At 34.8% G+C, this 17500-nt stretch overlaps 2 protein-coding genes across 4 annotated transcripts in view; both read left to right on the top strand.

Annotated features, from left to right (window-relative positions):
* The first annotated feature begins 1505 nt into the window (after window positions 1-1505).
* tph1a (tryptophan hydroxylase 1 (tryptophan 5-monooxygenase) a) lies at window positions 1506-15150 on the top strand. The gene is made up of 11 exons (XM_087796596.1): window positions 1506-1645; window positions 3231-3362; window positions 3419-3602; window positions 7236-7336; window positions 7404-7471; window positions 7768-7964; window positions 8411-8546; window positions 8625-8751; window positions 8808-8903; window positions 11868-12001; window positions 14411-15150. Exons 1-11 carry the CDS (start codon window positions 1523-1525, stop codon window positions 14583-14585), a joined length of 1473 nt encoding a protein of 490 aa, XP_087652722.1. The 5' UTR covers window positions 1506-1522; the 3' UTR covers window positions 14586-15150.
* A 640-nt stretch (window positions 15151-15790) lies between these two features.
* The window catches only part of sergef (secretion regulating guanine nucleotide exchange factor), a 13406-nt gene continuing 11696 nt past the window's right edge, over window positions 15791-17500 (top strand). For all 3 annotated transcript variants that reach the window (XM_087797788.1, XM_087797789.1, XM_087797790.1), the window contains exons 1-2: window positions 15791-15852; window positions 16068-16209. In XM_087797788.1, the coding sequence (XP_087653914.1) occupies window positions 15823-15852; window positions 16068-16209 (172 nt within the window). In that variant the 5' untranslated portion in view covers window positions 15791-15822. The remainder of the gene's footprint in view (window positions 15853-16067; window positions 16210-17500) is intronic.

A 17500-nucleotide genomic window follows, 5' to 3' on the forward strand; every position in this document is an offset into this window, starting at 1 on the left:
GATCACTAGTGTCTAGTTATGATCACCGGTGTCTAGTTATGATCACTAGTGTCTAGTTATGATCACTAGTGTCTAGTTATGATCACCGGTGTCTAGTTATGATCACCGGTGTCTAGTTATGATCACCGGTGTCTAGTTATGATCACTAGTGTCTAGTTATGATCACCGGTGACTAGTTATGATCACCGGTGTCTAGTTATTATCAGTGGTGTCTAGTTATGATCAGTGGTGTCTAGTTATGATCAGTGGTGTCTAGTTATGTTCACCGGTGTCTAGTTATGATCACTAGTGTCTAGTCATGATCACCGGTGTCTAGTTATGATCACTAGTGTCTAGTTATGATCACCGGTGACTAGTTATGATCACCGGTGTCTAGTTATGATCAGTGGTGTCTAGTTATGATCAGTGGTGTCTAGTTATGATCAGTGGTGTCTAGTTATGTTCACCTGTGTCTAGTTATGATCAGTGGTGTCTAGTTATGTTCACCTGTGTCTAGTTATGATCAGTGGTGTCTAGTTATGATCACCGGTGTCTAGTTATGATCAGTGGTGTCTAGTTATGATCAGTGGTGTCTAGTTATGATCACTGAACATGATGTCGCCTGTAGCCCCTGCAGGACACTCACGGAACTGCACCATGAGACACTAGTTCATTAAACATGTTTTAATTGTGTTTTTAAATCCATAACACACTTCTTTACTTGTGTTTATCGTTGTTGTTGATGTATTTGTCAGTATTTTATTATTTTTCCTCATTTTTATTTTGCTTTAATTGTCTTTAATTTTCTTATTATTTCATTGTATTTTCGAATCAATTTCTTTATTATTGTTGTTGTTTATTGTCTGTGATAAGAACGATGTGTACAGTTCATGTCATTTATAAATAATAAATCTAGATTCATAAAAACCTTGACAGTAGAGAAGAGACGTCAATCAAACACGTCACATGTCGAATTAAATGTTTATTTACAAACTATGAGTCTCGTTGTTATTACAAATAAACTGATTATATTCTTAATATTTCACGAACAATGACTCGTGACTTTGACGATTTATTCTATGATTCAATCCTTCTGTGTCTTCATCAGACAGAATGTTTGTCTGAACCAACGCTGACATATCGTACAAGTGTTTGTTTGTTTGTGTTTCTTTTTCTGTATTTGAAACATTTAGTATTTTCTTGTAAATCTTTGTTGTTCACAAATAAATGACGTATTTTCCAGCTCAGGTGTTTCATTGTTTGTGCTTCAGGTAAAAATAACTTTTCTCCTCAATTATGTTGATGCTCTTTTCTCGTTTGTCGACACCAGATTATTACTTCTGCGCCTCCTTCTCCTCTTCCTCCTCTTCTCCCTCTTCTCCCTCCTCTTCCTCCTCTTCCTCCTCCTCCTCCTCCTCCTCCTCCTCCTCCTCCTCCTCTCCCCCTCCCCCTCCTGGTTAAATAGCCGGGTCAGAGGCAGGACTGGTCCAGTCCAGCTCGTGCTGCCGGGTCTTGGCAGATAGTTCCTGTAGATCCGTGATATATGAGAGACTTCAATCTTGTGCTGCTCCTGAAGATGTTCTCCAACAAGCTGGACGGACCACGCAGAGGGAGATCCTTCGACTCCATGAACATCGGCTTCGAGGAGAAACTGCTGAACAACGAGGTGAGAAGAAGGTTCAGGTCATGAGCTTAATTTAATCTGTTCACGTCATGAAGGTCCAGAGAACATTCACAGCTCAGCACAAAGTCCAGAGACAAACAAATAAACAGTTCAAACATGTCTCGATAGACGAGATTCTTCAGGAAAAAACATATTTACACTTCATTTAAAGAGATTATATTACTTTAATTCCATAATCGCTTCATTTTAAAACTTGAAAACTATTTTTAAATGAGTTTTAACTTTACATTTTTCTCAGATATTTAAAAATAAAAAGCATTAATATTTAAAAGTACATTGAGATGCATTAAATAAATAGATATATATAATTATAATATATATATAATCTGTATAATATATAGATTTAATGAGGTTGTTATTATGAACAGTGTTGAGTCTGAAGACAATAATCCGATCCAGTCTCTTGTGATCGTCGTAAGACGACTCGTGAGTCACAGACAAGTTTATCTCCGTTAAATCGAGACGAGAAGACTTTGACCCGGAGCTGCGAGTCTGAGCATCGATGCTGTCCCGGACTCTCCCGACATCCAACCGCGGGAAACTGATCCGACGAGCGTTGGTCGTCATGTTGGGACGAAACCTGGTAACAACTTTCACTGGTTTGACTTTAGAACTTTAGAAGATTTCTTCTCCAAACCATCCATCCATCCATCCATCCATCCATCCATCCATCCATCCATCCATCCATCCATCCATCCATCCATCCATCCATCCATCCATCCATCCATCCATCCATCCATCCATCCATCCATCCATCCATCCATCCATCCATCCATCCATCCATCCATCCATCCATCCATCCATCCATCCGTCCAGCGAGAGCTCTGGTGTTAATTCTAAAAAGGATTAAAGAATTTTCCACCAGCGTCTGCAGTATCGTGAGAGTCGCTGTCCGTGGTGCTGATCCACAAGTCTCGTCGTAGATGTTGTTCGATCAAATTATTTAAATCATAAGAATATTCTTTCATGGTGTGTTACATATGTCAAGATGCTGCTTGAGAGTTTTACTTTATTGCTTTAAAAATTACAGTTATGTATATATTTATATATAGCTTATATATATAACTAGTGTAGGTTTGAATCAGAGTTAATATTATTTGTTTTAATAGAGATTCTGTAATGAGCCAGTTTTGTCGATATCTTTGAAGACACATTAAGAAATAATAGAAATGATCCATTTATTAATTCAGGCTTTATTTAAGATGATCACTTAGATGACATTTATTTTACATTAACATGTTTATTTTGTTCATTGTCTTTTATCTATTTAGTTCTTTCACGTAAAAACTTCATTTACAGAATTGTTATTTAAAGAATATCTTTATTGTCAAAGTACAACATTGTTGTAACGACACTGTCAACACAACAACACAACAACACACACAGGTTAAAAAACATGAAAGTTAGAATTCAAATGATAATAAAGATGATAAGAATTGAATAAATATAAATGAATGAAATCAAACTCATTAAACTGATCAGATAGAACTTCATTGATCTGATTACAACATGTTTATTCTTTCATGGTAAATATTCACTTTAAAGAAACTCATCCTGGTTTCTTCAGATCAATAAAGCCACCTTCACGAAGATCGAAGAAAGCAGCGAGAAGAACGCGTCGGAGAAAGGACGAGCGACGATCATCTTCTCCCTGAAGAATGAAGTGGGAGGACTCGTGAAGGCTCTGAAACTCTTCCAGGTGAAGACGTTTGTTTTCATAAAACTGTCGTCGTGGGATTAACTGGTTCGTCGCAGGAAAGTCACGTCAACCTGGTTCACATCGAGTCCAGGAAGTCCAAGCGACGCAGCTCAGAGTTCGAGATCTTCGTGGACTGCGACAGTAACCATGAGCAGCTGAACGAGATCATCCAGCTGCTGCGCAAGCATGTCAACGTGATGGAGATGGATCCTCCAGACAACTCGTGCCTGAGCGAAGAAGGTGAGGAGGAACACGTGTGTGCAGACCAACACGCGTGTGAAGACCAACACGCGTGTGAAGACCAACACGCGTGTGAAGACCAACACGTGTGTGAAGACCAACACGTGTGTGAGTCTCACAATATTGAACGAACTCAACAAACTTTTTCATTGAAATGTTGCTTTTTTATCATTAAATATTGTTTTGAATAATTGAATTAAGAAATTAAATATTACATTTCTAATTATTTGTATCTAGAGTTTGATATTTTTACTGCCATCTAATGTCATTTTCTTATTCCAATAATTTAAAAACACAAATATTGATAATTCAATACAAATGTATTGATGTCAGTAGATCATGTGACAACATGTTTTACATTGAATTTAAAATATTGAATTTAAACTAGAACTGTGTTTGAAAAAGAAAATAATGTTTTGATTTAATTTATAAAACAAATGTAATTGTTAAATAAACAATTGATCGAAATCAATTATTTAACTAAATGAAAAGAAAATGTAAAACCAACAAAGAAAGAATACAAAGTTTCAAACTGTGAAACTTGTTCATTTATTCAATATAATATAATATAATATAATATAATATAATATAATATAATATAATGTAATATAATATAATATAATGTAATATAATGTAATATAATATAATATAATATAATATAATATAATATAATATAATATAATATAATGTAATATAATGTAATGTAATGTAATGTAATGTAATATAATGTAATATTATATAATATAATATAATATAATATAATATAATATAATATAATATAATGTAATATAATGTAATGTAATATAATGTAATATAATATAATATAATGTAATATAATGTAATATAATGTAATATAATGTAATATAATATAATATAATATAATATAATATAATATAATATAATGTAATGTAATGTAATATAATATAATGTAATATAATGTAATGTAATATAATGTAATATAATATAATATAATGTAATGTAATGTAATGTAATATAATATAATGTAATATAATGTAATGTAATATAATATAATAAAATATAATATAATATAATATAATATAATATAATATAATATAATATAATGTAATATAATATAATATAATATAATATAATATAATATAATCAAAAATAATATAATATAATATAATATAATTTAATGTAATGTAATGTAATATAATATAATATAATGTAATATAATATAATGTAATATAATGTAATATAATGTAATATAATATAATATAATATAATATAATATAATATAATATAATATAATATAATATAATATAATGTAATGTAATATAATATAATATAATGTAATATAATATAATATAATATAATGTAATGTAATGTAATATAATATAATATAATATAATGTAATATAATGTAATATAATAAAATATAATATAATATAATATAATGTAATATAATATAATATAATATAATATAATATAATATAATATAATATAATGTAATATAATATAATATAATATAATATAATGTAATATAATATAATGTAATATAATGTAATATAATGTAATATAATATAATATAATATGATATAATGTAATGTAATATAATGTAATATAATATAATGTAATATAATGTAATATAATGTAATATAATATAATATAATATAATATAATATAATGTAATATAATGTAATATAATGTAATATAATATAATATAATATAATATAATGTTATATAATGTAATATAATGTAATACAATATAATATAATATAATATAATATAATATAATATAATATAATATAATGTAATATAATATAATATAATATAATATAATATAATTTAATATAATGTAATATAATATAATATAATATAATATAATATAATGTAATATAATGTAATATAATATAATATAATATAATATAATATAATGTAATATAATGTAATATAATATAATATAATATAATATAATATAATATAATATAATGTAATATAATGTAATATAATATAATATAATATAATATAATGTAATGTAATGTAATATAATATAATGTAATATAATGTAATATAATATAATATAATATAATATAATATAATGTAATGTAATGTAATGTAATATAATATAATGTAATATAATGTAATGTAATATAATATAATATAATATAATATAATATAATATAATGTAATGTAATGTAATATAATATAATATAATGTAATATAATGTAATATAATGTAATGTAATATAATATAATATAATATAATATAATATAATATAATGTAATGTAATGTAATATAATATAATATAATGTAATATAATGTAATATCATATAATGTAATATAATATAATATAATATAATATAATATAATATAATATAATGTAATATAATATAATATAATATAATGTAATATAATGTAATGTAATATAATATAATATAATATAATATAATATAATGTAATGTAATGTAATATAATATAATATAATATAATATAATATAATATAATATAATGTAATATAATGTAATGTAATGTAATATAATATAATATAATATAATATAATATAATATAATATAATGTAATGTAATGTAATGTAATGTAATATAATATAATATAATAGAATATAATGTTATATAATGTAATATAATGTAATATAATATAATATAATATAATATAATATAATATAATATAATATAATATAATATAATATAATATAATGTAATATAATGTAATATAATATAATATAATATAATATAATATAATGTAATATAATGTAATATAATGTAATATAATATAATATAATATAATATAATATAATATAATGTAATATAATATAATATAATATAATATAATATAATATAATATAATGTAATATAATGTAATATAATATAATATAATATAATATAATGTAATGTAATGTAATATAATATAATGTAATATAATGTAATATAATATAATATAATATAATATAATGTAATGTAATGTAATGTAATATAATATAATGTAATATAATGTAATGTAATATAATATAATATAATATAATATAATGTAATGTAATATAATATAATATAATATAATGTAATATAATGTAATATAATGTAATGTAATATAATATAATATAATATAATATAATATAATGTAATGTAATATAATATAATATAATATAATGTAATATAATGTAATATCATATAATGTAATATAATATAATATAATATAATATAATATAATATAATGTAATGTAATATAATATAATATAATATAATGTAATATAATGTAATGTAATATAATATAATATAATATAATATAATATAATATAATGTAATGTAATATAATATAATATAATATAATATAATATAATATAATGTAATGTAATGTAATATAATATAATATAATATAATGTAATATAATGTAATGTAATATAATATAATATAATGTAATGTAATATAATATAATATAATATAAAGTAATATAATGTAATGTAATATAATATAATGTAATATAATATAATATAATGTAATATAATGTAATGTAATATAATATAATATAATATAATATAATATAATATAATATAATATAATATAATATAATATAATATAATATTGTGATGACACTGAAGCACTAAAATAACGAGGATCGTGACTAAAAGTTAACGTTAATTAACTTCTCTTCACAGACATGTACAAGGTTCCATGGTTTCCTAAGAAAATCGCTGACTTGGACAAATGTGGGAATCGTGTCCTGATGTACGGATCAGAGTTGGACGCGGATCATCCAGTACGTTCCAAACCACCTTCCACATGATTTAAAAACGCTTCTTCTCAAGGTGTGTTCATGTCTTCAGGGATTCAAGGACAACGTGTACCGCAGGAGAAGGAAGGAGTTCGCAGACCTGGCCATGTCCTACAGACAGTAGGTTCAGATCATGTCCTACAGACATTAGGTTCAGATCATGTCCTACAGACATTAGGTTCAGATCATGTCCTACAGACAGTAGGTTCAGATCATGTCCTACAGACAGTAGGTTCAGATCATGTCCTACAGACAGTAGGTTCAGATCATGTCCTACAGACAGTAGGTTCAGATCATGTCCTACAGACAGTAGGTTCAGATCATGTCCTACAGACAGTAGGTTCAGATCATGTCCTACAGACAGTAGGTTCAGATCCCTGGTCTGGAGCTCCTGACGCTGAAGGTCCTTGTTTCAGCGGAGATCCCATCCCTCGCGTGGACTTCACGGAGGAGGAGGTGAAGACGTGGGGCGTCGTGTTCAGGGAGCTCAACAAGTTGTACCCCACTCACGCCTGTCGAGAATACCTGAAGAACCTGCCGCTGCTGTCCACCTGCTGCCAGTGTCGCGAGGACAACATCCCGCAGCTGGAGGACGTGTCGCGCTTCCTGAAAGGTTTTATACACTTTTATTTATTAGAATAATAATTTTCCTTCATTCTTCCACACCATCCAGCAGCTGCTGCTCTGTTGGTCTGGAGACACTAATGCTAGGCTTTTATATTGAATTTAAGATTGAAAACATGTTGACTTTAGAACATTTATTTTTTAATTATTGAATTTAAAATATCAAACTCTATGTTTAAAAAGAATTTGATTTTTTTATTCAATAATTATTTATTAATTGATGAATCAAATCAAATGATTAAAATAATGTATTTAACATTTCAATATAGACATTTGTTAATTAATTCATTTAATAAAACATTCTTTCAATAAACAACAGAATTTCCTGAAAACACTGACAAAAAAAACCTGTGAAATCGTCTCGTCGACGATGAAAAGACGACATTATATTCTTGGATAAAGATCTTTATCTGATGCTTTGATTCTGTGCTTCAGAACGAACCGGCTTCACCATCCGTCCTGTGGCAGGATATCTGTCCCCGCGAGACTTCCTGGCCGGTCTGGCCTTCCGGGTCTTCCACTGCACCCAGTACGTGCGGCACAGCTCGGACCCGCTCTACACGCCGGAGCCGTGAGTCTTCAGAACCGACCCGTCCTCAGTCAGAACCCGTGAGTGAAGTGTTTAAACTTCAGCGTCTTCTCCGAGCAGAGACACCTGCCACGAGCTTCTGGGTCACGTCCCGTTACTGGCCGAGCCCAGCTTCGCTCAGTTCTCTCAGGAGATCGGACTCGCTTCGCTCGGAGCCTCAGACGACGCCGTTCAAAAGCTGGCAACGGTGAGAATCTGGCGTCTGTTCGTGGAGACGAGGAATCATTCGTTTCTTTCCTTCAGTGTTACTTCTTCACGGTGGAGTTCGGCTTATGCAAGCAAGAAGGACAGCTGCGAGCCTACGGCGCCGGACTCTTGTCCTCCATCAGTGAACTCAAGGTACTGTTCCCTCTGTCGGACTCTTGTCCTCCATCAGTGAACTCAAGGTACTGTTCCCTCTGTCGGACTCTTGTCCTCCATCAGTGAACTCAAGGTACTGTTCCCTCTGTCGGACTCTTGTCCTCCATCAGTGAACTCAAGGTACTGTTCCCTCTGTCGGACTCTTGTCCTCCATCAGTGAACTCAAGGTACTGTTCCCTCTGTCGGACTCTTGTCCTCCATCAGTGAACTCAAGGTACTGTTCCTTCTGTCGGACTCTTGTCCTCCATCAGTGAACTCAAGGTACTGGTCCCTCTGTCGGACTCTTGTCCTCCATCAGTGAACTCAAGGTACTGTTCCATCTGTCGGACTCTTGTCCTCCATCAGTGAACTCAAGGTACTGTTCCTTCTGTCGGACTCTTGTCCTCCATCAGTGAACTCAAGGTACTGTTCCTTCTGTCGGACTCTTGTCCTCCATCAGTGAACTCAAGGTACTGTTCCATCTGTCGGACTCTTGTCCTCCATCAGTGAACTCAAGGTACTGTTCCATCTGTCGGACTCTTGTCCTCCATCAGTGAACTCAAGGTACTGTTCCTTCTGTCGGACTCTTGTCCTCCATCAGTGAACTCAAGGTACTGTTCCCTCTGTCGGACTCTTGTCCTCCATCAGTGAACTCAAGGTACTGTTCCCTCTGTCGGACTCTTGTCCTCCATCAGTGAACTCAAGGTACTGTTCCTTCTGTCGGACTCTTGTCCTCCATCAGTGAACTCAAGGTACTGTTCCTTCTGTCGGACTCTTGTCCTCCATCAGTGAACTCAAGGTACTGTTCCCTCTGTCGGACTCTTGTCCTCCATCAGTGAACTCAAGGTACTGTTCCCTCTGTCGGACTCTTGTCCTCCATCAGTGAACTCAAGGTACTGTTCCTTCTGTCGGACTCTTGTCCTCCATCAGTGAACTCAAGGTACTGTTCCCTCTGTCGGACTCTTGTCCTCCATCAGTGAACTCAAGGTACTGTTCCCTCTGTCGGACTCTTGTCCTCCATCAGTGAACTCAAGGTACTGTTCCTTCTGTCGGACTCTTGTCCTCCATCAGTGAACTCAAGGTACTGTTCCCTCTGTCGGACTCTTGTCCTCCATCAGTGAACTCAAGGTACTGTTCCCTCTGTCGGACTCTTGTCCTCCATCAGTGAACTCAAGGTACTGTTCCCTCTGTCGGACTCTTGTCCTCCATCAGTGAACTCAAGGTACTGTTCCCTCTGTCGGACTCTTGTCCTCCATCAGTGAACTCAAGGTACTGTTCCCTCTGTCGGACTCTTGTCCTCCATCAGTGAACTCAAGGTACTGTTCCCTCTGTCGGACTCTTGTCCTCCATCAGTGAACTCAAGGTACTGTTCCCTCTGTCGGACTCTTGTCCTCCATCAGTGAACTCAAGGTACTGTTCCCTCTGTCGGACTCTTGTCCTCCATCAGTGAACTCAAGGTACTGTTCCCTCTGTCGGACTCTTGTCCTCCATCAGTGAACTCAAGGTACTGTTCCTTCTGTCGGACTCTTGTCCTCCATCAGTGAACTCAAGGTACTGTTCCCTCTGTCGGACTCTTGTCCTCCATCAGTGAACTCAAGGTACTGGTCCCTCTGTCGGACTCTTGTCCTCCATCAGTGAACTCAAGGTACTGTTCCCTCTGTCGGACTCTTGTCCTCCATCAGTGAACTCAAGGTACTGGTCCCTCTGTCGGACTCTTGTCCTCCATCAGTGAACTCAAGGTACTGTTCCCTCTGTCGGACTCTTGTCCTCCATCAGTGAACTCAAGGTACTGGTCCCTCTGTCGGACTCTTGTCCTCCATCAGTGAACTCAAGGTACTGGTCCCTCTGTCGGACTCTTGTCCTCCATCAGTGAACTCAAGGTACTGTTCCCTCTGTCGGACTCTTGTCCTCCATCAGTGAACTCAAGGTACTGGTCCCTCTGTCGGACTCTTGTCCTCCATCAGTGAACTCAAGGTACTGTTCCCTCTGTCGGACTCTTGTCCTCCATCAGTGAACTCAAGGTACTGGTCCCTCTGTCGGACTCTTGTCCTCCATCAGTGAACTCAAGGTACTGTTCCCTCTGTCGGACTCTTGTCCTCCATCAGTGAACTCAAGGTACTGTTCCCTCTGTCGGACTCTTGTCCTCCATCAGAGAACTCAAGGTACTGTTCCCTCTGTCGGACTCTTGTCCTCCATCAGTGAACTCAAGGTACTGTTCCCTCTGTCGGACTCTTGTCCTCCATCAGTGAACTCAAGGTACTGGTCCCTCTGTCGGACTCTTGTCCTCCATCAGTGAACTCAAGGTACTGGTCCCTCTGTCGGACTCTTGTCCTCCATCAGTGAACTCAAGGTACTGTTCCCTCTGTCGGACTCTTGTCCTCCATCAGTGAACTCAAGGTACTGGTCCCTCTGTCGGACTCTTGTCCTCCATCAGTGAACTCAAGGTACTGTTCCCTCTGTCGGACTCTTGTCCTCCATCAGTGAACTCAAGGTACTGGTCCCTCTGTCGGACTCTTGTCCTCCATCAGTGAACTCAAGGTACTGTTCCCTCTGTCGGACTCTTGTCCTCCATCAGTGAACTCAAGGTACTGGTCCCTCTGTCGGACTCTTGTCCTCCATCAGTGAACTCAAGGTACTGTTCCCTCTGTCGGACTCTTGTCCTCCATCAGTGAACTCAAGGTACTGGTCCCTCTGTCGGACTCTTGTCCTCCATCAGTGAACTCAAGGTACTGTTCCCTCTGTCGGACTCTTGTCCTCCATCAGAGAACTCAAGGTACTGTTCCCTCTGTCGGACTCTTGTCACTCTCACAGGTCACATGACCTCCTTGATGATCATCGTCCGTCTGACTCGACAGCCAGACAATGACGACCACTCTTGCACATCTTCAGATAGTTGTGCTCTTATTGTGAAGGACTGCGAGATGATGACTGGTCATGTGACACATCCGTGTTCTTCCTCCGCAGCACGCTCTCTCTGGTCACGCACGGATCATGCCCTTTGACCCCAAAGTGACGTCCAAGCAGGAATGCATCATCACAACTTTTCAGGAAGTTTACTTTGTGTCGGACAGTTTTGAAGAAGCCAAAGTCAAGATGAGGTGAGTTTGACATGACGTTAGTAAGTAAGTAATTTTTATTTATATAGAGCTTTTCCAGACCAGGGTCACAAAGAACTTAAACAATCAAAACAATATTCAATAAAGTATATATTTTAAAGATCAAGATAATACTGAGAACAACACAGGAGTTCCAGAAAATCAAGGAAAAGCCTGAACAAATAAAAACGTCTTAAGATGTTTCTTAAAGAAGTCAGTAGATCATCAAACACAGATGTTTCTTGAAGGAGTCAGTAGATCATCAAACACACATGTTTCTTGAAGGAGTCAGTAGATCATCAAACACAGATGTTTCTTGAAGGAGTCAGTAGATCATCAAACACACATGTTTCTTGAAGGAGTCAGTAGATCATCAAACACAGATGTTTCTTGAAGGAGTCAGTAGATCATCAAACACAGATGTTTCTTGAAGGAGTCAGTAGATCATCAAAGTCAGATGTTTCTTGAAGGAGTCAGTAGATCATCAAACACAGATGTTTCTTGAAGGAGTCAGTAGATCATCAAACACAGATGTTTCTTGAAGGAGTCAGTAGATCATCAAACACACATGTTTCTTGAAGGAGTCAGTAGATCATCAAACACAGATGTTTCTTGAAGGAGTCAGTAGATCATCAAAGTCAGATGTTTCTTGAAGGAGTCAGTAGATCATCAAACACAGATGTTTCTTGAAGGAGTCAGTAGATCAACAAACACAGATGTTTCTTGAAGGAGTCAGTAGATCATCAAACACAGATGTTTCTTGAAGGAGTCAGTAGATCATCAAACACAGATGTTTCTTGAAGGAGTCAGTAGATCATCAAACACAGATGTTTCTTGAAGGAGTCAGTAGATCATCAAACACAGATGTTTCTTGAAGGAGTCAGTAGATCATCAAAGTCAGATGTTTCTTGAAGGAGTCAGTAGATCATCAAACACAGATGTTTCTTGAAGGAGTCAGTAGATCATCAAACACAGATGTTTCTTGAAGGAGTCAGTAGATCATCAAACACACATGTTTCTTGAAGGAGTCAGTAGATCATCAAACACAGATGTTTCTTGAAGGAGTCAGTAGATCATCAAACACAGATGTTTCTTGAAGGAGTCAGTAGATCATCAAACACAGATGTTTCTTGAAGGAGTCAGTAGATCATCAAACACAGAGATGGTTCCAAAGCTTAGGAGCAACAGTCTGGAAGGATTTCTCTCCTCTGGTCCTGAAGTTCAGGAACCATCAGTAGATTCTGATCCACAGACCTCAGAGCCCGAGCTGGGGTGTAAGTCTGGATTAGATCATGAAGGTCTGACCATGAATAGATCTGAAAGTAAGAACCAGAATTTTAAAATGATCCTGAAAGAAACTGGCAGCCAGTGAAGAGTTTGAAGGAGAAATGTGAGTTCTTCTACTAGAGCGGCTCAGAATTCTGGCTGCAGAGTTTAGTATGAACTGCAGACGAGAAGATCCTTCTTGTTAAGACCTGAAAACAAACTGTTACAATAGTCCAGACGAGAAGAAACAAACGCATGGATTATAAGATCCAGATCATGTTCCGACAACATTTTCCTAAGTTTAGAGATTTTTCTCAGTTGAAGGAAACAGTTTCTGGTCAGTTTTCTTCAGTGTTGAACAAGAGACATGTCTTTATCAAATACAACACCCAGGTTTCTCAGGCTCAGTTTGACAGACTGACGTAAGTCACTCAAGTACTGACTCAACCCTGAACCTTATTATCAGGAGCAATAACCAGAGTTTTAGTTTTAGTGTCATTAACATGTCATTAACATGTCATTTACATGTTATTAACGTGTTATTAACATAGTATTAACATGTTATTAACATATTGAAGGATTTGAAGGATTTATTTGAATAGTTTCATTTAATAGTTTCTATATTGGATTTTTTTAATGATAGAATATAAAAAAATGTAATTGAAAAATGTTTTTAAACATACAGTTTTCTGTAGATTACATTTTTTTTCTTACAAATTTGATATCAAAATATAATATTAACTCACATTAAACCTCCAACGATCATGAGCTTCGACGTCGTCACATGATCGTCTGTGCGTCACATGATTGGCTGAAAGTTTGATCAGTAGTTCTGAGATCTGTTGGTTTTGTCTGGAGACTCTATTATATCAACATTTATATTGAATTTAAAATACTGAGAATTAAATAATATTGAATTTAGATTTATTTCATTTTTTATGTATTATAGTTAGATTATCAGACTTTGTTCATATATTTTCAAAATATTCGATTAATTATTAAAATTATTAAAGAAAAATCGACCTTTGAAAACAGAAATGATAAAGTGATCAATAGTATAATAAAGAAAAAACATGTCAATCAAAATGTTTCAACCTTTAAAGTTAAAGATCCTGATGACACTGAGACCCTCGTCTTCTCTCCCAGGGAGTTCGCCAAGACCATCAAGCGTCCGTTCACGGTCCGATACAACCCGTACACTCAGAGCGTGGACGTGTTGAAAGACACTCCGAGCATCAACAGTGTCGTGGAGGAGCTTCGACACGAACTCGACATCGTGGGCGACGCTCTGAGTCGCCTGAACAAGCAGCTCGGCGTCTGAACCTTCGCCGGCGTCCATGTTTGATGTTTCTCACTTCTGTTCACTTGTGTTCACTTGTGTTCACTTGTGTTCACTTGTGTTCACTTGTGTTCACTTGTGTTCACTTGTGTTCACTTGTGTTCACTTGTGTTCACTTGTGTTCACTTGTGTTCACTTGTGTTCACTTGTGTTCACTTGTGTTCACTTGTGTTCACTTGTGTTCACTTGTGTTCACTTGTGTTCACTTGTGTTCACTTGTGTTCACTTGTGTTCACTTGTGTTCACTTCTGTTCACGAACCCAAAGACCAGATGCTTTCGTCCGAACAAAGTTATTGCTGAAATAATTCATGTTTATCATTCAAATCTTTTCATTTTTCTTCCTCATTAATCTTACCTTCTTCAGTGGAAATGTTTACTTTTGCTCTTCAACTCCTGTGTTGTCTGAGGAAAGAAGGAGAATCTGTTGTTGGGAACATATTTCATTTACGCTGATGGTTTGTAAAAAGTAATCATGTTAAATCTTTAAAAAATGTGTTAATCATTGTATCTAATTATTTTTATACTGTAAAGATATACATGTGTGTGTTAAATGTAGAACATATATCAACTATTACAATAAAAAACATGGAGAACATTCTGTGTCTTTATGGTTCTAATTGATTCTTTTATTTTAGTTTTGTTTGCATATTCAAACCTTCATGGATTTGTTTACTGTATTTATAAAACATTTTGGTTTGTTAGGGTTTTGTTCCGATGAAGATAACATTCGAAAGGAAGTCAAAGTAAATCATGATTTTAAAAAGGAAAACACTGTATGATTACTTTTATATTTGCTGTATATTTAGTTCAAATGTTGTTTCATTTCAAAATAAGTTAAAAACTCAATGTTTTTAATAAAAACTAGCATATCTTTTTTTTTTTAAACATTCTAATTCACTGTTCAAACATATCATCGGGAATAACGAACTTTAATTAAGTTACTTACTTTTCCACTTAACATTTTTGACTTATATACATTTAAAACGTATTTTCGATGAACGACGATCATAAATCTTTTTTTTTTTTTTTTTAAGTTAAATGATCATTTATACCAACATTTTAACATCCACGTGACCATTTTTAAACGTACAGTGTATATTATGTCTAATAAATGTATAATAAAATCATTAAATATATTATTATTATTACTATTGTCGTTGAGACGCCGACGTGTGTTTGCGACATTGCCGTAAATAGCACCGCTTCCCTTTCCGGTCCATGGCAACGAACGTTTGTTTACTTTCTTGGGTAAGTTTTTAAACAATAACAAGATTTTTTTAAGTTTTAAAACAACAACAACGTTTTCTTAAGTTTTTAAACAATAACGACATTTTCACGTTAAAGTGAATCGAGTCGAAGCTTATTTAGCACTTTTGCTAACATTAGCTGCTAACCAAAGTTAGCTTCTATTACTGTCCTGTCAGAGTCGGAACCGCTTGTTGACCCAGACGTGTGTGTTGAAGGGAACCAACAGTCATGGTCAGCTGGGCCTCGGACATGACGAGGATCAGATGGTTCCTCAGGAGGTGAGAAGGTCCATGAAGACCAGATCCATGAAGATCAGGACCATGAGCGGCGGAGGAGGACACTCTGTGTGTGTGACAGGTGTGTGTTTAAACGTGTGTGTTACAGGTGTGTGTTTAAACGTGTGTGTTACAGGTGTGTGTTTAAACGTGTGTGTTACAGGTGTGTGTTTAAACGTGTGTGTTACAGGTGTGTGTTTAAACGTGTGTGTTACAGGTGTGTGTTTAAACGTGTGTGTTACAGGTGTGTGTTTAAACACTGTGTGTGACAGGTGTGTCTTTAAACGTGTGTGTTACAGGTGTGTGTTTAAACGTGTATGTTACAGGTGTGTGTTTAAACATTCAGTGTGTGTCACAGGTGTGTGTTTAAACACTGTGTGTTACAGGTGTGTGTTTAAACACTGTGTGTTACAGGTGTGTGTTTAAACGTGTGTGTTACAGGTTTGTGTTTAAACACTGTGTGTTACAGGTGTGTGTTTAAACATTCTGTGTGTCACAGGTGTGTGTTTAAACACTGTGTGTTACAGGTGTGTGTTTAAACGTGTGTGTTACAGGTGTGTGTTTAAACGTGTGTGTGACAGGTGTGTGTTTAAACGTGTGTGTTACAGGTGTGTGTTTAAACGTGTGTGTTACAGGTGTGTGTTTAAACGTGTGTGTTACAGGTGTGTGTTTAAACACTGTGTGTGACAGGTGTGTCTTTAAACGTGTGTGTTACAGGTGTGTGTTTAAACGTGTATGTTACAGGTGTGTGTTTAAACATTCAGTGTGTGTCACAGGTGTGTGTTTAAACACTGTGTGTTACAGGTGTGTGTTTAAACACTGTGTGTTACAGGTGTGTGTTTAAACGTGTGTGTTACAGGTTTGTGTTTAAACACTGTGTGTTACAGGTGTGTGTTTAAACATTCAGTGTGTGTCACAGGTGTGTGTTTAAACACTGTGTGTTACAGGTGTGTGTTTAAACACTGTGTGTTACAGGTGTGTGTTTAAACGTGTGTGTTACAGGTGTGTGTTTAAACACTGTGTGTTACAGGTGTGTGTTTAAACACTGTGTGTGTGTGACAGGTGTGTGTTTAAACACTGTGTGTGTGTCACAGGTGTGTGTTTAAACACTGTGTGTGTGTGACAGGTGTGTGTTTAAATGTGTGTGTTAAAGGTGTGTTACAGGTGTGTTACAGGTGTGTGTTTAAACGTGTGTGTTACAGTTGTGTGTTTAAACACTCTGTGTGTGTGACAGGTGTGTGTTTAAACACTCAGTGTGTGTGTGACAGGTGTGTGTTTAAACACTGTGTGTGTGTGACAGGTGTGTGTTTAAACGTGTGTGTTTAAACGTGTGTTACAGGTGTGTGTTTAAACACTGGGTGTGTGTTACAGGT

The sequence above is a fragment of the Callionymus lyra genome, chromosome 8 (assembly GCF_982586985.1).
Source record: "Callionymus lyra chromosome 8, fCalLyr1.hap1.1, whole genome shotgun sequence".
Taxonomy (NCBI): Eukaryota; Metazoa; Chordata; class Actinopteri; order Syngnathiformes; family Callionymidae; genus Callionymus; species Callionymus lyra.